This window comes from Gossypium raimondii, chromosome 11, assembly GCF_025698545.1.
Source record: "Gossypium raimondii isolate GPD5lz chromosome 11, ASM2569854v1, whole genome shotgun sequence".
NCBI lineage: Eukaryota > Viridiplantae > Streptophyta > Magnoliopsida > Malvales > Malvaceae > Gossypium > Gossypium raimondii.
Window position 1 is genome coordinate 24,582,431 of NC_068575.1, and position 21,249 is coordinate 24,603,679.

Here is a 21,249-nt window from a genome sequence, read left to right on the forward strand (position 1 = left end):
TTTAGTATTTACTCTTTTTATTGAGTATATGTTTAGTTTTTTTTATTTAATTTTTGTTCTATTATCCATGTGGATTATGATTTGAAAAAAATCCACATGTTGAGTTTTCAATGGTTGGTTTAACAATTCACTAATAATGTTAACATCGTATTATAATCCAACAAATATTGATAGTTTAGGTACCACATTGGACATTTTATGAAAATACAAGTATCATATTAAACATTTTATAAAAGTACGAAAGTGCCATGATAAAACACATACTTGATATTTAAGTATTGGACATTTTCTTAGTATATATATCACATTAAACATTTTATGAAGTTATAAATACCAAATTTCACATTATCCAAAAATAATTGCAAATAAACTAAAATTAAAATAAAATGGCTTAGCATAGTGTTGTCAAATCTCCAAAATTTCAGCTGAATTTTTTATATCCAAAAAACCTCTAAGTTTGTTTACTTTAAAACAACTCAGAATAATTTTTTCAAACCTTCGTTATTTTTGAAGTTAGTTTAATTAATAATTATTTATATGTTAGTGTTAAAACATTTTTTTTACCAGTTAAATATGCTTTCGATCCTACTAGTGATAGGTTGTTCTTATTACTAATGGCCTCACAATTGCTATTAATGCTATGTTTTTCGGCATTTTCTCTTGGCTTCAATCGATTAAAAAGAAAACCTTCAAAATATCCTCTGAGTCTCACTCGAATAAGCGTAGCACATCTTAGTGTTAGATGTTTAGCTCAACTTATTTGAATTTACCTAATAAAATCTCTTTTCAATCTCATCTATATTAGTTTTTACCTAAATTTGTTAAGTAGAAATTATTAAACTCATCGAATCAATTGCACAACACGTTAGTATCAAAATCATGCAATAATCACATCAAGAATGGTCCAAACAACCAATCACTTAATGAATTTAGCTCATAATCATATCATACATATTCAAATTCATTATCTCCATATCAAAATTTAAACAATTCAAATAAAGAAGAATAAGATTGAAATTATAATTTTGCTCATTCAAGAAGAGACTCCTCTTTCATGAACCTCCATTGAAGCTCAACTTGATCTTCCTTCCAATCTCATTGTACATCATCAATTGTAGTAAATCAAAGTGTAGAAGTAAATATTTGATTACTAAGAACAAAAATGCAGAGAAACTAAAAACAATTCTGATTTCTATCTTCTCCATTTTTTTTTCTCCTTTCCTTTTATTCTACTAAGGGTAATATTTATACTAATGGATTAGAAAGAGTTATTTTACGCTTTTACCCCTAATTTAGACTTGAAATAAAGCCTAAAAAGTAAAAATTTCAACAAACGTGGAGAAAGACTGGGCGCTAGAAATCAACTTCACCTTCATTTATGCTTAAATCGTTTAGATGATATAAAATGAGGAATGCCAACTACAAAACTGGACCTTGTATGAAATGAAAAACAGAATTTTATATCAACAAATTGATGTGTATAATGGCAGCTAGACTGTGCCTTCTTCTGATCTTTCTAATATGAAGATGTTCCCTTTATCATCTCTCCCTATCCTCATCCTGTCATCTACATACCTGCAGTGTTCAACCCAACTCAAGGAACAACAATGTGAAGTTACAATATTAATACCACAAAACATCCACCAAAACACTAGGAGAAATAGTAAAGGATACGTTATCTCCAGCCACCCTTCCAGATTGAAGATAGCAAGCAGAACATCATAATTTTTCGAGAACACATTCAACAGCTATGGTTTCTCCAAAACAAATTAAGCTTCAAGTTAGGGAAAAAATTGAGTATTTCTCTGTGATGTACACAACAGTTTACAGCTTACCTGATCAGGAGTGATTGTCAAGTTATCGTGACTTACATCAACTCTCTGCTGATTTTGAAACAAAAAAAATACACTTGAATCATGATCCTGGTTTTGTATGCTTGTGGAATATACAAGGAAAAGGCAGAAAGAAAGGAGGTTTAACTGATTTGGATGCGATCTTGAAGGAAGTTTCAATTGTAAGCTTCCCATTTAACAATTTCAATCCTCTGGCATTGAACTTTATTACGTTAACTGCTTTGCTCTCCATTTTCCCATCACCAAATACTAATGTTAGTAAAACGCGAGTCACATCACAAATCCAGTTTCATATAGAAAAAATGGCACACCACTTTTTATTTCACTACTAGGATGAGAATCTGGATATTTAAATCATTCAGTTATGGTATAAGTCGCTGAAAAGACTTCATACATAATTTGGTACCTAAGTTTGGCTTCTTTTTTTTCTGGTATTTTTTTTTTAGTTCAATGTGGTACTTGTATTTGACAAAAGTTATACATTTTGATACTCAAAAAAACTGTGTTAATTTTTAATTGTTTGATTTGGTTTGGAGTTGATCGATAAAAATTCATAATTAACTAATAATATTAACAATTAACTTTCATCAAATCAATCCTAAAACCCGAATTAAATCACATCCATCGCAAAATTAAACAAATTCACAATGAACACTAAATTTATTCTAATTACCAAAATTATAAAACATTCAAACCTAATAATATTAGCAATTAATTTTCATGAAATCAACTCTAAAACATGAGTTAAACACTAAAAAGTTAACACCATTATCATTGGGTACCAAAACATATAGTTTTTTGTTCAATTCAAGTACCAAATTAGATAAAAATAATAATACAAGTACCAAAGTACTCAGGTACCAAATAATATATTGAACCGTCCTTGAAATTTCTCGAGCGACTCAGTATTTAGAGTGCATAAGAAACTCTTACATGTATACAATACCTTTTCAATATCAATGATCTGGAAAAACTCTCCCAAAGTGATGAAATCCCTCAACCCAAGCTTTGTTCTCTTGGAACCCAAGATTGTAATAGTACTGTAAACTAGCTTCCACCAGCCACCTACCTTCATTCCATTTATAGAAACAAAACTCTAAAACTATATCCTTAACTTTATTTCAACAAGTAGAATATAAGTTCATGTTCACCTTTTCTAGATTCAAGGTAGGATCTGGAGTTGGATTGTGAGATTCTAGCAGCTTCACCAGAGCTTCAATGTCAGATTTTTTTGAGGATGGGACTCCAAAAATCCCTCTATTGGTTCCTTGGAACACATATACAGAAAAAAAAAACAATTATCTCAGGAGTTGTTCACCATGTTATTCTGGGGATATAGAGGAGGACCATACCTTTGACTTGCTGTAAGAGTTCAGTTTTGAGGTGAGAAAGTGTGTTAGGATCTTGCAATACATCATACTCACCACCGATTAAGCCAGCGTTAGGTTCAGCCACTTTGGTGATGAAACAGGGGCTGAATCTAGTGGTGATAGCCATTGGATATATGGTTGAGACTGCCCTGCAGCAAGCTTTCATCTTTCCATTGATTCTGGAAATGGGAGTAAGCAAAGGGGGAGCATGGATTGGTTGAGGGTGGATAAGCTTGTTGGAAATGGGGGCAGACATTGGTTGAATCAAGTTTTGCCTTCTTTGTGTTGAGGAAAGAAAATGAAGCACAGATTAGAGAGGTCATAATCTTACATCTTACCCTTAAACAACCCCAATGGCACCATTCATTCAGACAAAAAGTCGGGCCTTGTCCCCCGTCAGATATTGACAATAAACAACAGTTGTAAATTTAAGGGCCCGTTCTCCTTTGCGTTAGAAAAGGACTTTTTCAATAAAAAGTACTTTTCTCTTAAAAGGAACGAAGAACGGCCTCCATTTCGGAAAAAAATCGCCATCGGAGAAGTCCTTTTCTCCAGATGAAGAAGTTAAAATTTTCTCCTTTTCTTCAGCCAAAAGTGCTTTTGGCTGGTAATTTCCATTTTTCTCCCCCAAAAATTGTTCTTCCCTCTGGTTCTTTGCCTGAAATATCAAGTTCTTTGCCTTTGTTTATTTTCCTCTGGTTCTTTGTTCCTCTTCTGCCAGTGAGTTTCTTTATTTGCATTTTAGTTGATGAAATCGGTATGAAATTGGATTTCGTTTGGGCACCTTATGTATTTGCATCTGCCACTTTTGATTTATTTGCATCTGCATTATTGAACAAAATCGATACTTCTACATTTTGATGTTAACTTCTACAATTACCTAATTCATGCTGTCTGCTTTGTAATTTGACGAACATATTTTTTTCCTTTCCTTCTCTAATTACTAGGCCATTTCGTTCTCTGATCTTTTCTGGGTCACAAAACTCAATATGGCAAACATCTGGATTCTGTCTCAGATGCTCTCTTCGTTGCACTTTCTATCATGGTTTAAGGTCAAAAGCTTCACTGAAGCAGTTTTCTGTGAAAATACCATGAAGTTTATTTATTTTACTAAAAGAGGATTTGGCTAGTCAAAGTAATTGTGATTCATGTTAATGGAAAGTTGCCTTTTAATTAATTCCATATACAATGAGATCGAGTAGAAACTAAAAGACTTTGGTTATAGTCTTTCCAAAAGCGGAAGATTTCGTTTCTACTTACTCCTCTAGTGTGTATTCTTTTTCGCTTTAAGTTCATTGAATTTATTATTTGATGAAATGTTTTCTTGGAAATTTTGTTCTTAAGTGTTTTTGTAGTGTTGAAGTTTTCTTAATGAATATACATCTTCCAATTTGTGTTTTTCTAATTAGTTTTATATTAAAATGGTATGCTATGAGATATTCATAGAGCCTCTAATCGTTCACAAATCCTACAATGGCGAGTCATGAAGAAGCATTTGAATCAACATATTCGAACTGGATGGTAAAATGGAAACACAGAAAGAAATCTTGAAGAGCATTCAAACAAGTGTAAGTGCACATGTGTTTCCATCTTTGACATCATAGCCAGATTATCTCCTCAATTAGAAGCATTTGAAACAACAGCGTGTAAGTCATAACCAGTTGCACTCTTTTGTTCAGTCAAAGTATTCTAGTGCTGCTTTTGCTAGCATATGCTTCACTCTAATGCTCGTTTAATTGTTTTTTCAGGCATAGCTGAAGTTGTTGTTATGCTAGTCACAACTGCCTTGGTGACACTTGTAATGCTTCTGTGGCGACCAATTTGCTTATGGCTTTGTGTTTACATAATGCATTACTTTATATCTAATATGCTGGACATTGTTATGATATATGTAATGCTATTTTAGTATAGTTGACTCGTAGGTGTCATTCTTTGAAGAAATTTTTCCGATTTGTACACTTCTTTTAGGAATTGATCTAGAAAACAAGAAGCTTGACCTTGAAATCCGATTTTATTGTGGTACAATTTGTAGATAAAGATATAGAAAATTGTATTTCCCCTCTGTCTTGATGATTCAGTTTTTGCTGATATTATTGGTTATTTCTTATTTCTTTTAATGCTTGCATCTCTTGATTACCACTGCTTGCCCCTAGAGTGTTGTATTCTTTGCTTTATATGGTGATGGGGCTGCTAATCAAGGGCAGTTGTTTGAGGATTTGAACATCTCTGCACTTTGGGATCTGTCTGCAATTTTGGTCTGCAAGAATAATCATTGTGAGCAATTTGAATTGGAATGAAATTTTATTGGTCTATTAAATTTTTGTGGACTTTATTTATTTCATGTAACAGATGGTATGGGGACGGCTGAGTGGAGAGCCGCAAAGAGTCCTGCTTACTACAAACGTGGGGATTATGCTCCTGGTTTGAAGTTGAGACTTGGTTGGCTAAGAGATAAATAGTGGTTATAATTTGTTGGTTCTTTAGTATTGTTATTATGATTATTAAGTAAATGAGGATTTAGATGTATGTGATGTCGAAGTGACTATGACCAGTAGATGTCGTAAGAGTGATAGTGGATGGTAAAAAACTGTGATAGTTGTGATTTGGGGCCATGTGAGATGCTTCTGCTAGTTTTATATTGTTGTTTTGTTCTCTTATCCTTTTATATAAGAAACTAAACGTTTGAATGAAGTTTCAGAAAAGCAGAATCTCAAGGGATTTTTCCTGCTTATACTATCGGTTCTTAATATTTAAGTTTGTTTTCTTCTAAGGTGTAAGGCATTGATGCAAAAAGAATGCCTTCTAGTAGAACTTTAAAGCAACAACCTCTCTGGTCAGCTTAAGAAGCCTAATTTTTTTTTTGACAAAACATGTCTTAGGAGAATGCATGCTTAAAATTCCTTTTCTCCAGACGGTAGACATTGATGTATTTTTTAACTTCAATTCTATTTGTTATGTGTTTCATATCTTCTAGGTGGATGGAATGGATGATCTTGCTGTGAAGCAAGCTTGCACGTTTGCCAAAGAACATGCTTTGAAGAATGGACCAATTGTAAGTTTATTCATCCGAAGAGCTGCTCACATTAAAAATGGCACTTCTTTTCATTCTTTGTGCACCCAGCAGTTGAACCGCAGCAATTTCGCAGATGTAGTCCATGCTATATCTATGAAAAGTGTGTTCAGCATTTACTACAATCCAAGGTATGTTGCTGCTCCAATTAGATGCTTTATAGCCAATATTATGGGGATTCTATTGGAAATTTTATGAGAGACCGTGCAATGCTGACCTTGGAGAGGGAAAATAATTTGACCTGAGTGAATAGCATGCATAAATGTTTAAATGGTAAATTTAGTGCTTGTAGATGCAACTTGGTTTTTAAGTGGGTGATTTTGGGTTGCATTTTTCACTTGTTTCCTCATTTAATTAAAGCCTGAATCGCACTGTACCGTATTGGGACATCCTTTCTCTATCCCGAAATAATTCACGTCTTACTATAATAAAAAGTTTGAATAACTATCTTTAGTTTAAATACATGGTGTCATAGATACGAATTGATATTATTATTGAAAAATAATCGCAAGCTTGACCCTTCGTCCTCAATATCATCATGAATCCAAACAGGGGGAAGTTCTGTGTCCTTTTTCACGCGGAGAAAACATTTAAATTACCATTGGTCCTATATTTAGCCTAAAGAAGGGACGAAAGACCTACTCTACCAAGCTATCAAGGCCTTAATTCAAGTTTTCATTTTGCGGATACACAGGAGTTGTAACCGGAATTAGTGAGATGGATCCTGTTAGATGGTCTGGTTCAAAATGGAGATGTCTGCTGGTATGGTTGCAGACATTGCTTATACATTTCCAAATATTATACAAGTTCATAAATGAAATATGCCTTTCTGCTTTTAATACTGCCATAGCTTGTAATAAGGTTCCATTCAAACCTTAAGGTTATTATTGTAAAAGAGCTATATATGTTTAGGCTTTGACAAAAGTAATTACACAAGACAATTCTCTTTTAATGATTTGTCTTTCTGTCCTTGAAATTAAGCTGATATACCTAAATGGATAGGGTTTCTCCAATTATTTGTTTCAGTACATAATTCATGTAGAATTGTTGCTTTTTGTCTACGCTTGTTTAAAAGCAGCGATACTGCTTTATCCTGCAAAATACTTCTCTTGTATTATCAATAATTAACCCTCATTCGTCCAGCCTAGATATGCATTAAGCAGAATGAACATAACAAAAATTGGCCTTGTCTGGTGGACCTTATTTTCTCGAGGAAGCACTTTACTCACTCTTTGTGTTCTTCATCAGACAGTTTCGACTTTCATTTTCATATGCTTATCAAATATAAGTATTGTATTAACCAAATTATTTTCATATGCTTATCAAATATAAGTATTGTATTAACCAAATCATTTATTGAATATAACCAAATCATTTTTATATGCTTATCAAATATAGCATCTAGTTTAATGAATTTACTTTAAATTGTAAATGCTATTGACAAATTTTTAGTATTTATATTTAGTATATAAATATTATCCCTTTTAAAATTTTAATCCAAATATATGTAATATTTTAATTGTTAGGTTTATGTTTTCTATGTTATGTTAGTATATAATATGAGTTATATATTCAAATACATTTTAAAATAAAATAATACAAATGTGTTAAAAGTATTAATTAAAAATAAAAATAATTTTTATAATAATACAATCGTATTAATATCTAATTACAAATATTTAATTTTTATATTTAAATATTTAAATATAGTTTATATATTCTAATTAAAATTTATAAATAATTAATATTAATTACTTAGAAATATTTAAAATTAATATTATATAATAAAATATTAACAATAAGTTATAATAAATTATTTTTTATATTTTTGTTAAAATATCATAATATTAACTAATTTGAACATTATTTAAATACATATTTATTACTTTATAATCTCATGTCTAAAATAAACATTTTATTCTTCAAAAATATTTTTTGACAAAAATATTAATCACTTAAATTTCTAACTTAAATTTCTAAAAAGCACCCCTGAAAAACAATAATAAACTGGCAGTAAATTAGCTTGAGATCCGAGCCACTCATTTTTCAACCAACACTATAATAGTACCCCACCAATAAAGTGGTACCTCTGCCCCCCTGCCTACAAAGCCTCACCTCACGCTTCACTTCACTCACCAAACCCAACACAAGTTCAGCTTTTATCTTTCTCCTTCTTTGGACATCAATGGCAGATTATGAGCCAACACATCATCATCATCATCAAAACCAAACAATCCCAAAAGAAACTGCTCTCCAAGCATTAAACACGGTTATCCAACTTCATTTTGAGAAAACCCTGGAAAAGAAAAGAGCTATAGACCTCCAAAAGAAGGAGCTTCACAAGCTTTTCCAGCTCTTCTTCATCTTCCTGGGAATCATCTTCATGGCTCAGTCTCAGTCCAGTCGTCTGCAGTGTCGCCACTGCTGGGCTCTCATCACTCTGCTTTCGCTGTCGCATCTCATATTCTATGTCTCGGTGGCTCAAACCTTGAGGTGCATCAATGGGTTCAAGTACCAGAGGAGGTGCCACAAGCTGACGCTTGGCTTGGCTACAGAGAAGCTGAGGGAAATGAAGTTGAGGATTAACAATGGAGAGTTTGTTCATGGGTTTGGAGAAGAGGATGAGTTCGAAATTCATTACCAGGAACCCCCTGAGAATTACTTTGCTAAATTCAAGAGGAACTGGGCATTGTATTTTGGCTTCTTGATCTTGATCTATGCCTTCATGGTCTCTTCTTCTGTTGTGCTGCTTTGTTTTTAATTAGGTGTATCAGGGTTTTTGCTTTCCAACTCTTCTGTGGATTTTTCTTCTTTTAACGGGCAGGATAGTTATTTGACCTACTGATTGCTGTGTGTATCTGTTAGATTCTTTATTGGGCTCCCTATTATTGAAAATTTCAAATTGATGTTGATTATTCTTAATTTGGTTTTAAAAGTGCATAGAAAAAAACAATACTTTTAAAGGATCATTCTTAATTTAATTATTATTTTTATATTGTTTTATAATGTAAAAATATGTATTAAATATATTCAAATTCATTAATATTATAATATATGAATTATAAAAATATGAATTATAATAAAATAATAATTGACTTAAAGGTAGTGCTTATTATTACAACATAATATTATTACTTTGATATTAATAAATATTCAACTTAAAATATAGTATAAAAATAATAAAATAATTTGTGATAATTCATTGTTTATATAATAATGAAATATAAATTTTAAATACTTTTAAGTATTTAATATAAGTTGTTTGTAAAATTTAATTGGGATGTATAAATAAAATTTATATTTTATAGTCAATATAAATGAAAGACAAATTTGGTTAAATTTGTCACATCCCATAATTTATTAATTTATGCACAAGAATGAAAATAATGAAATGTTGTGATTTAGTAGTAAGAATTCTTAGTTATCTTAGAGTTTTCTAGTTTGAATCCCTTTGTTTTCTTATTTTTTTAATTAAATTTTTGCACATATTTAACATGTACATTTAAGCCTTGTGGTCCACCCCTATAACTGCCCAAATAGTGTGACTCCCTTTCTCCTTTAGCAAGTTAAATTTGCCATAAGTTGTAAGACACATCCACCTTTTCACTTATTGTCTTATTTTATTGTCGAAACCTCATTTCTTACCAAAATGTTGTGATACAATGAACGTGGTCATGATTGACCAAGCTACGCACACTCTTGTCTTCCCTTACCCTCATTTTCACCATATTCTTTTTTCTTCTTTTTCATTTTTCTTCATCTTTTTTTCTCTCTTAAATTGAAAAGAGCCATGACCATATCCCTTTAATTTTTGTTCTTCAACCACCACAACCAACCCTTCCACCACCATCAAGTGACCTCCTAGCTACCTTAAACGCCGCCTTCTCACTCCCCCTCCCTTCTACCATCATGTACTGCCGTGACCGTTACCGCGAACCACCGCAGATCTTCTCCTCCATTTTTTCTCTTATCTCCTTTTTCTTCCAAACTTTGGTGACTGAACCCTCCTCCCTTTATATTTTTCTCACCACCATCGGACTGCCGCTCCGCTATTGTCGAACCACTATCATCGTCGCTGTCATTGTCATTGGACCACCATTGACGCCGCCACCGGTGATCAAGATTTTTTCCTTTTTACTTCCTCTTTCTTTTTTTGATTCCTTAGTGAATAAAACTCACATTTTCTATCACTTTATCGATTATTTTTAGAGCATTCAAAATCGTTGATCTCATTCCATTCTCGATCCTTCGACCATCTCGTATTAAATCAAGTGTAAGTGAGGTTATTCGATTCGTAAATCTTTTTTGTAGAAATACCATGGTTGGCCGAATGATATAGTGTTTTATTGTTATCAAAATATTTTATTATTCGTTTATCATAGTACTAGTGTGATTTCGTAACAACTTGAAGGACCAAACGACGCCAACCCAAGAAATCCTTAGTGAGTTGACGAGCACATCGAAACCGAGTCTCGATTTAAGGGTAAGTGATGGTGAGAACTATTTTGAATGATTAAAACTTTAAGTATTAAAATAAATTCGATAGATTTATAACTAATGAAAGTGTTTGTTGCAATAGATTCATCTACTAGCTTAGATCCAAGCGGAACCTCTTCTAGTAGGATTGTGGCCGTTGGATCTACGGTTTAAGGTGTGGGATCTAACTTTTGATTTGAGTATAATATGATACTATTTTATTTTAATAAAATGTTATTAAATTAATTAAATCAATAGTACACTGAGTACTTAAGTGGAGTTGAAAAACTCAACCAAGAGGTTTGTAAATGTCCTAAACCATTAAATGATATAAAAGTCTATGATTTGTGATCTGTGGTGTATGTAGTGTTGATCTCAACTCTATGTTAAATGATTCATGGCTAAATTGATATGTGATGATCTAAACATGTGATATGTGTATATGTGTGATGAGATCCATGTTTTAATATAAAAATATATATATTAAAGCATGTTAAAGTGAAATCTATGTGATATATGAAAATGTGAGCATGATACATGCATATGTGTAAATATTTATGAGTATGATTTTGTGAAATATGCGACAAGTGAAATATATGTGTTAAATTGGCCAAATCACATGCATAGGGCGGGTTTGTGAAATGAGGAAGTTGTGTGACAGCTTAATTGCAATTATGTGGTTGTTATCAACAATTATGTTGTGGCTTGTCCACAATGTGTTATGTGGCCTTTTCGGCATCTATGTCGTGGCTTGTCCATAAATGTTGTGTTATTGGATGGACGAGTTCTGGGGAACTCGATATCGGTGTGTACTAGAGATGGGTAAGAAATACTTCAAATGTGCATCGTTACATAAGCATGTCTCAGTATGGTCATATATATGTGTAAAGTTTGATGATATGTGATTTCTGTAAAAATCATAAATATGATGATTTGGACGTGTTAGTCGATGTGTTGTAATATATGATAAATCATATATATATATATATGTATATATGTGTGTGTGTGTGTGTGTGTGTGTGTGTGTGTGTGTGTAACGAGCTCACATTGAGCCTTTTTAAAGCTCACCTGTGTTACTTGTGTGTCTCAGGTAATCCTCGTAATTAGAACTCAAATTCGGTTATCGGAGGAGCTCTCAGAATAATGTTTTCTTGGTTATGGATTTTAAAAATAATTTTGGAACTTTTACGAACTATATGAGTTTGTTTTGGATTTTATTATGGACTTTAATTTGGGTTTGTCTTAATAACTTTTTAGGACTTTATTTTAAGTTGTGGATTGTAGCATGGGAATTTCTATTTTGATATTTTTGGGAATATTGCATGGGTTGTTTTTATAGGATTTTTATTTTAAATGATTGTTAAATGTTTTAATAATTATTAGCTGCTGCAACCGTATAATACAAGTATTTTTAAATAAAAAGGAACAAATTAATTTCTATTGAAAAGAACATAATGTTTTCAAAATAACTTGTTTCGAGGACAAATGGATTTTTCTTATGAAAACGTTTTGGCCATCTTCATGGCCTATGTAATTACTCAGATTGAGTCGTAACGTCTAGGCGCGGTTTGAGGGGTTAGAAAAATAACTAAACATGTTGTCTTTTTATTAGGTCTTTTTTTTTAATTTAGAGAAATAGGTCGTATTTGGAGAGAAAAAATGGAAGCACGTCTAGCTAGGCGTGCTTTCTCCTAGGGTTTATAGGAAAGCTCGCCCAACTGGACGCATTTTTCCTTTCTTTCTCCTAGGGTTAAGGTTTTTTTGTTAGGTTTAGGGGTTTTGTTAGGGTTAAGGTTTTTTAAGGATTTAGGGGTTAAAGTGCAAAAGCTCATGGGTAGATTTGAAGCGTAGGGATGTGATAACGCGCCTCAGAACACGTACATTTCATATGTCATGGCGGGATAGGACCATTACCTCAGAAATCCATCCTAGGGAAGTCAGGTTTTGGGGTGACATTGCTTTATATGATCACGGGTCAAAATCTAGGTGGAGGTCCTAGTCGATGGTAGTGATGTGATCACGGGTTCGAGTATAATTGAGGGTCAGCTAACTGTCATTATACAATCACCAGTTCAAGCTTTTTGGATACCTACAAATGATGCCTTATATATATCATACATAAGATTGAGGTCATAATCATAGGGAAAAAATAAAAGGGATTTTCGATGTAATTAATACAATTTTTTCTCTATTTCTAGGAAGCTGGTATCTTTAACTTTTCATTCTTATCCGAAGGCTGACACCGAGGTGGACACAAGAGGGCCCTCAGACGGAGAGCGAATGTTCCAATACAGTAAAGGTCAAACTCAGGTCAACATGACATCGATTGTAGTTATTAATGGGTTGTTTAATAACATCAACCGTTGTCACCCTGAAATGAACATCACCTTTACTGTACTGCATAGGCATCATTTTCAGGTATCCGAAAAGTTTGAGCTTGTGACCGCGTAACAATCGATAACTGGCTCCTTTGTTATACCCCGATCCATGACCGCATAATGACCATCGATTGAGACCTCTACGTAGACTTCCTTCTGTTGCCGTACAAAAAAAAATCACCTTAGAACCCGACTTCCCCAGGATAGGCTTCGGAGGTAATGTGATAGGCTTGGCCAGCCACCCCTACACACATTAGAAACACATTGAAAATTTCAAATTTGCTTTGAGTAAAAATTCTCTTTCATTTCTCCAAGAATTTTCTCTTGAGTTTTCTTTAGAAGTTGTTTTAACAACCTTTTTGATTGTGGGAGCCATCTTCAGCCTTCTTCTTGCCATTGATCTTCATTGGAGGGGAGATTAGAGCCGTTTGAAGGGAGTTGTGAAATCTTTCGGGATTTCAAGGCTTCTTAGGACTTTCTTTTAATTTCTTGCTATTCAATTTCCTTTTAATTTTCTGTTTTGTGCCGATTTCTCATACTAATTTCTTTAATCTTCTTGTTGTGTTTTTCCAGCCATCTTCATTAAAGAAAACCATTCGGCCCCCTTTTTTTGGCAGCAAAGAACGATCAAACTCCATCTTTTCAATTGTTCTTGCCGAATATTCCTTCTTATTCTGTTCAAATATGTTTGCTGGAATTAAAAGTTTGGTTTGCTGTTTTGGTTCTTAATTCTTTTCAGATTCGGTTTGGAGAATTCATAAACCTTCTTGATTGCCGAAGATCTATCTTATTCTAGATTTCCCTCTTTCTTGCTGCACGAATCATTTTAATTCAATTTGTTCTTTTGTGATCTGTCGAATTAATTATTTGTTTTGTTGCAATTGACAGATTCGGTTGGCTTAGAGATTCCTTGGGAGTATATTCACGTGATCTTGACTTCCGAATCTCCCTGAAAATATGTGTTTCAATTCTTGATTTACTCTTACTGTTTTTAGGGGTTTAGTTTCAGATCTGTAAAGTTTAAACCTTGATCTTTCTATTTCGTTTCAGATCTGATCGTCTAGAGCCTTTGTAGGAATTTCCCGTGACTTGACGACTCGATCTTGGTCCGCGCGCAACCCCCTATCATAATGGTTTAATCTCGGCATGATATATTAAATATGTGTGTCTCAAAACGATATCACATCATCGACGACTCAAGAATATCTCAAACGATCCTAATTTTATTAGATATCAAAATTTTTAACATTGAGAAATTTTGTATAGTGGAAGGATGGAGACGTTGGGGGAGAAGATGTTTGAGGGATGATTGTAACATCCTAAAATAAGGCCTAGGAGTTTTAGGGGTATTTTAGGAATTTTAGTATTTAAGTGTTCAGAAGTTTACGACATTATTTATCGGTAATATTTTTATTATGGTTTTTAGAAAATTACATAAATTTTAAAAAATGAGTTTTAAATACCTTTAATTTTGAAAATAGGACTGATTTGTAAAAGGGTCTAAATTATGAGTTTTTAAAAAGAAATTAAACCAAATTTTAATTTTCACCCCACTTTCCCCCTTTATATTCACAAAACCCACGTTAATCTTCTTCATCCTTTATGGTTGTCATCCATTGTTTTTCAAGCTCTTCTCATTCAAGTTTTGGTTCCGAAACTCTAATATTTTAATTTCTATCATCACCCAAGTCTTAAACCTCCATTAAATACCAAGAAAACACCCAAAATCACCATAGTTTTCTCTATTGTCATGCTTTTGGATTTTTTGGGTTTTCAATCAAACACTTAGATTTTCACCGTCTAAGTTAACGGTTCAACTTCCAAATAGTTTTAAATCTTATTTAGTATTTAAAACTAAGTTTTTACCCATTATTAAATCACATGTTTTGAATAAAAGCCCAAAATTGGCTCGTTAATGGTGGATTTCGAGATTTTGTGGAAAAACTTGTTTTCAAAGTGTTTTTGAACTTGTTTTAACAAGAATAAAATGTTTTTAAACTTACTTTGAAGTTTCATTAAATATTTTTTGAGTTTTAATGAATTCTTGTGAAAATAGCCAAAAACACGTCGAAAAAGTCGATACCGTGAATTGATTAGTTTTGTGTAGTTTAAAGGTTGAGAATCAGTTGTAGGTCATTAATTAGATGAACGAAATTGGTTTTAGGCTAAAAATACTAAGTTTACTGGGATATTTGAATTTTAAGTTTTCTACGTTAAAGGTTTTGGTTACATGAAAACTTAGTTTATGCTTATGTTTTTTATTCCTTAAGTTGAGTCTCTAGCTAATTTTTGAATGTATTGTTGTGTGAAATTGTTGTGTGGAATTTTCGAGTTCGATAGGTCCTTCTTCGAGCAAGGAAAAAGGTAAGGAAAAACTAGTATAAGCTTTCGACTTTTCGACAAAAGCATAATCGGTGAGTGCTTGGAATCGCTGCTAAGAGACACAATTCATTGTGTTAATTGGAAGCTTAGGAATAACCTAAATCCCTATCCTAATTTTCAAGTGTAAGCTTTCTATTTCCCTTGTTTTATTTTTGGTGAACCATGTGATTATGAGAATATTTATGGATTGATTATTGTGATGCGATATTGTGATATGAGACATGTGTGATGACTATTATGAATTGTATTGTGTTGTAGGCATATTAAATATGCCAAAAAATAGTGATAATGTTATGTTAGAAATATAAATGTGCAGTGAAAGTGTGCAAAAACCAGTAAGTACATATGTGTTGAATTATGGAATGAAATGCTAATGTAACAGGTTATGTATGTGATAAACTAATTTTAATGCACTCATATGTGGTTGGATACGTGATGGCTCAATGGGCATTATTGTGGCATTTTAAGTGTAATTAAATGTGGGCAGCCAACATACTTGTACCGAATCTGGGCTTAACTCCCCTTTGTTGGATGGTTCTATGACCCATTAAATAATCAAACTTGTCTACCATGTAGCATCATTTTAACTAAGTCAAAATAACACCTTGTTGACCCATTTAGCATGCTTTTGTAGTCCAACATAGGAGATAAATAGCTCACGTTCATACAAATTTATAATAAGCTCTTTACTAAGTCAACTTCATGGTCTCACTGAACAGTTAAATATAACACCTTAACTAATAACAAGAAATAATTTAATTTATGCATAAAATTCATGTAATAAAGTACAAATTTGCATATTTTATAATTCATGTCCATTATCGAGGTTTAAGCAAAATTCAATAGATTAATTAACAAAAACTCAAGATTAGTATTATTTTTAAGTAAAAGGTGGTAAAAGCTACTAGAATAAACCTATATAAATTAGAGTTTACACACCCCCAAACTTAATCCATTGGTCTCCCCGAGTAATGTTTCATGTAAAGCACAACTTTTGCTAAGATAAATTTTGCAATAAGTTTAAGCAGTGTCAATCTTTACACATAACCATGCATCAACAAAATCATGCTCACAAACACTTTTTATTGATAAGTCACTCATATGCAAACATTCTTTCAAAGTTTTATTCGAAGTGCGGAAAAATGCTAGCATCAGTCATAAAGTGCATGCTTTTGAAGGTCATACATAACATTCACCATTTGACCAAAGTTTCCTTATCAACCAAACAAAGCAATCACAAGGTATAATTAATGGTCCTCATATGTTGAACTTAGCAATTCCTCTCCACTAATGTAGTCGGCATAATCATCCAAATCTGTAATAGTCGATTTTTAGTGAAATCAAAATAGTGGTTTTGACACCACAAATTTGAAGTTAAAAAAATTATTTTAATATTATTTTATTTCCTACGACATGATAGTAATACCATATAAAAATTTCGTTAAGAAATTTTATGCTTTAAGCTTAATTTGATAAAAAGGACTAAATCGCGTAAAGTGCAAAATTTGAGTTCTAGTAGCAAAATGTATTAAATAGCTATAGAACTTTAAATTTTAAGTCCTTATATGCTAATTAGACAATTTATATGTTACTAGATGAGAATGGTTTGGCAATATTGAAATTTTGATTAATTTTAAAGGTTAATTAAGTAATTAGTAAATCAAAGATAAATTAAATAAAACAAATTAAGGTTATCATCTTTTAGTCATCTTCATCAATCAAATTTTAGGGTTGGAGAATGCCATTGTTGAGCTTTCACTTTTGGCAACATATCTTTGCCTGATTAGGTATGTATTTTGTCCCATTTTTTAATTATTTTTATGTTTTTAGGATTGTTGTAGCTTAATCTAGCTAGCTGGGGACTAATTTGTGAAACTATTAAACTATTAGGGTTTTGCCATTTTTGAATATACATGAGTTTTAAATTGAATTATACATGTGTTATGAAATGTCATATATATATACCGGTTGCATATCCAATGATGTACGACGATTACCGAGCCATGTTTGAACCTTAGGAATTCGTAGGATACAAATGATATGTCATTAGGGTTTACATGATTCGAGTGCTGGTCCTGAACGTCCTATCGATGGCTGAGGTCTAGCATGTGTTGCAGATACTCCACAGCTCATATGAGCAGCATCGTGTAGCTATGTTTCGACCCACAACTCGTGAGAGCATACCGATTTATAGCTCATGTGAGCATACACGTAAAGGATTTGACGGATTATAGTTATATGATTTAGCAAACTATGTGTGAGCTATCCCGAGTATCCAACGGTATTCTAAATGGTTCAACGGACATTGTTCAGATATGAAACGGTAAGAGTTCAATACGAACTATACAGGGATTTATGTGAATTACATGGAAATGTTGTTACATGGTATATGGAAATGGATGATACATGTATATGAAACATAATTATATGTTGTGCTCATCCATAGTTATTTAGTTTATGTATATGCATAGGCTTTGGCCAAATTATGGTTGGAATATGCTATGTTACTTGGCTAATATGTGATTAAATGGTAAGTTATGTTCTATATTATATGAACTTACAAAGCTTAAATGCTTCTGTGCTTTATAGTGAACTGGAAGCTTGTTCGGGTTTGAAGCTTGTTAGAGCTATATCACACTATCCATCGGCTCTTTTGGTACATTCAATTGTTTAATTTTGGTTATAATGGCATGTATAGGTATTTTGGCTAATGTTGGCCATATGTTTTGGTTGTTGTTTTGGCATTTGGTTTGGCTTGAGTTATGGTAATTTGATGTTCAAATGAATTTAGTTTGGCATGTAAATATTTATCTTAATATGGTTGATCTGTGGCTTGCTTTGTTTGAATGTTGGAAGGTGGAATGAAAGCCTAAATATGCATATTGTATATGTGCCTTGTGATAAGTTGAATATGTGGTTAATTGATACTAGTTATAGAATGACATTTTGGTACCAAATGGTTTGTATTTTGATAAGTAAATTTGATGGTATGTATTGATGCAAATTGCTTGGAACATAGTTGATCATTTGGCCAAATTGTGTACATGTATATACATGATTACATGTTGTCATTTGAGGTGCTTATGGGCATATTGGCTGTATGTGATTATACCATATATATAAAGCTAGTATATGCATAATTTTGGTGCCTTATTATGGCTTGTATATATGTGTATTTTTGGTTGTAGGTACATGCCTTGTTGGGTGAGAAAAATGGCTTGTAAAATGACCTATTTTCATCCACACAGGTAGAGACATGGGCATGTGTCTCAGCTGTGTGTCCCCTGTAGCTTTCAAAGGGTTGCAAGTTAGGCTATTACACGGCCAGGCACACGGGCGTGTGAGGTTATTTCGAAGGGTACACGACCTGGCACATATGTGTGTGGCTTGGCCGTGTGACCAAGTCAGTAAGTTACATGGGCACGGACATAGGCTGGGACACGGCCGTGTGTCCCTATTTCAAATGCCCACACAGCTTGAGACATGGGCGTGTCTCTTGGCCGTGTGAGTCACACGGCCGTGTGACCCCTGCAGTCTTGAAAATTTTTAATGTTTACTGAAAATTCTCTGAGTTTTCGATTTAGTCCCAATTTGTTTCTAATGCATATTTTGGTCCTCAAGGGCTTGTTTAAGGGACAATATGTATGTTTTAACTTGGTTTTAATAGGTTTATTGAAATGATATGAAACGTTTGAAAATAGAATTGGGCATCAAGTTGATGCTCTCTCCTAAGTCGCACAAAGCTTTACCACACTAAGATTCTGCGATATTACAAGGTATAGTAAAGCTTGTTTTGTAAGAACGCACTGTACTCCTTCGTTAAAGCGACAGTCTCATACTCACTAAGTCTTTTCTTCTTGGACAGGATGTCCTTAATGAACTTCACATAATTGGGCATTTTTTCTAAAGCCTCCACCAACGGGATGTTGATGTGAAGTTTCTTTCGAACGTCTAAAAACTTGTTGAATTGGACCTCTTGTTTTTGCTTATTTGGTTGGAACTTTTGAGGATATGGAGGTGTCAAAACTTTGGGTTGGACTAGACAACTTTTCTCAAGAGATAAATCTGCATCTAAAGAAGATGTTTGTTTTTCAGAATTCACTAGTTTAGGTTTTACCTCATCAGACTTTGTAAGTTCTGTCTTAGCTGGTGTAGGAGTTTCAATTGTTGGTTGACTTTCCTCTTTCTCAATGGGTTTATCTTCAATTACAACTCCTTAGGTTCCAAAGTCTTACCACTTTATAGGGCAACTACTTTGTAATGTTCCTTACCCAAGTTTCTTGGACTTTTTGAATCACAAGGTTCCTTACGGTCGGTTACGAAGCTCTGTAGCTAACTCACTCATTTGGTTCTCAAATTTTTCAGTGTTGTTACTTGACTTTGGATTAAAGTGTTATTCTTCACCATGGACGCCTTCAAAAAGTTCTCCAAACTGTTGGATGACTTATCTTGTTGTTGTTTTGGAGCTTGTTGATTGAACCATTGGGATTGGTTGGGTTTATGTTGCATGTAAGTGTTGTTCGATCCATTTCCTTGGTTACTCCAATAAAATTTTGGATGGTTGCGCCAGGAAGGATTGTAGAAGTTGGACTGTGGTTCGTGTTCACTTATATTTTGGTGTTGATTACCTATGTAATAAACTGACTCGAGATCTGATGGACAATTCTCGAAAGAATGACCATCCCCACAATATACGTAGGAAACAACATCAAACTGACTTGGTAGTTGGGCTCTAAAATTATTCAAACGATTAGTGGTAAACTGTTTCAACATTGAAGAAATAGAAGATACCTAAGCTGAGAGTGATGTAAGTGCATCCATATCATGCACCCTGGCTACCCGTATTCTTGAAGTTTTTCGATTTTTTGGCCATTAATAGTTGTTACTAGTGATCCTCTCAATGATCTCGTAAGCCTCATTATAAGACTTAGAAATAATATCACCATTTGTAGAAACATCTACCATAAACCTTGTGTGTACGTTGAGACCGTTATAAAATGTCTCCAACTGGATGTAGTGCAGAATCCCATGATGAGGGCACTTACGAAGTAATTCTTTGAATATTTCACATGCCTCGTACAAAGATTCGCCATCCAATTATTCAAAAGTGGTTATCTCATTTCGTAACTTAGCGTCGAATTAAGCCATGCAATGTAGATATTGAACTTGATAGCATCGAATTAAGCCATGCCCGTGCTCAATCTCGCAACGGGTATGGAAACAATTTCAACCTCAATGCATCTTCAGTCACATCAGTTATCTTAAACAAATTGCTTACCTCTATGACTAATCAAAGGTAAATGTGTGGATCTTCTATGGGCATTCCACTAAACTGGCCCACCATTTGGAGCATTTGAAAAATCACTGGTTTTAATTCAAATTACGGTGTCTCAATCTTCGGGCTCCTAATTTCTGAATTTAATTCATTGAAGAGTGGAACATCATACTTTCTTATGGCATGATCCCTATCATTAGTAATAAGGATGGGATTGTGCACATGATTGGCTCCATTTCCTTATACATCATTTTGATTTCCAAGGTCCATCTTGGCTTGTCCTTAAGTTGATCTTTCGCGTATTCTTTGTTCAAATGTTCGCTCGATCTTAGGGTTTACAGGTAATAAATTGATAATTCAATCTATGCTCATAAACACCTGAAAAATAAATCACAAAAACTAAAGAATAAATAATAAATTAGTAAGGATAGAATTTAGATAAAAT

The 21,249-nt window shown here is 33.2% G+C and overlaps 2 protein-coding genes and 1 non-coding gene across 3 annotated transcripts; 2 read left to right on the plus strand and 1 right to left on the minus strand.

The window, feature by feature from the left end:
- Positions 1-1,355: 1,355 nt before the first annotated feature.
- Positions 1,356-3,523, minus strand: LOC105785395 (fibrillin protein 5 homolog). The gene is made up of 6 exons (XM_012611473.2): positions 3,206-3,523; positions 3,005-3,120; positions 2,800-2,922; positions 1,981-2,079; positions 1,836-1,880; positions 1,356-1,748 (listed from the first exon to the last, which is right to left on the minus strand). The coding sequence occupies exons 1-6, from the start codon at positions 3,477-3,479 to the stop codon at positions 1,491-1,493; spliced, it is 915 nt and encodes a 304-aa protein (XP_012466927.2). The 5' UTR covers positions 3,480-3,523; the 3' UTR covers positions 1,356-1,490.
- A 4,870-nt stretch (positions 3,524-8,393) lies between these two features.
- On the plus strand, positions 8,394-9,215 carry LOC105785396 (uncharacterized). Its single transcript, XM_012611475.2, has one exon. The coding sequence runs from the start codon at positions 8,479-8,481 to the stop codon at positions 9,052-9,054; it is 576 nt and encodes a 191-aa protein (XP_012466929.1). The 5' UTR covers positions 8,394-8,478; the 3' UTR covers positions 9,055-9,215.
- Positions 9,216-20,552: 11,337 nt separating this feature from the next.
- On the plus strand, positions 20,553-20,659 carry LOC128035110 (small nucleolar RNA R71). Its single transcript, XR_008191514.1, has one exon. It is a non-coding gene; the product is annotated as a small nucleolar RNA R71 (small nucleolar RNA).
- The last annotated feature ends 590 nt before the right edge of the window (positions 20,660-21,249 follow it).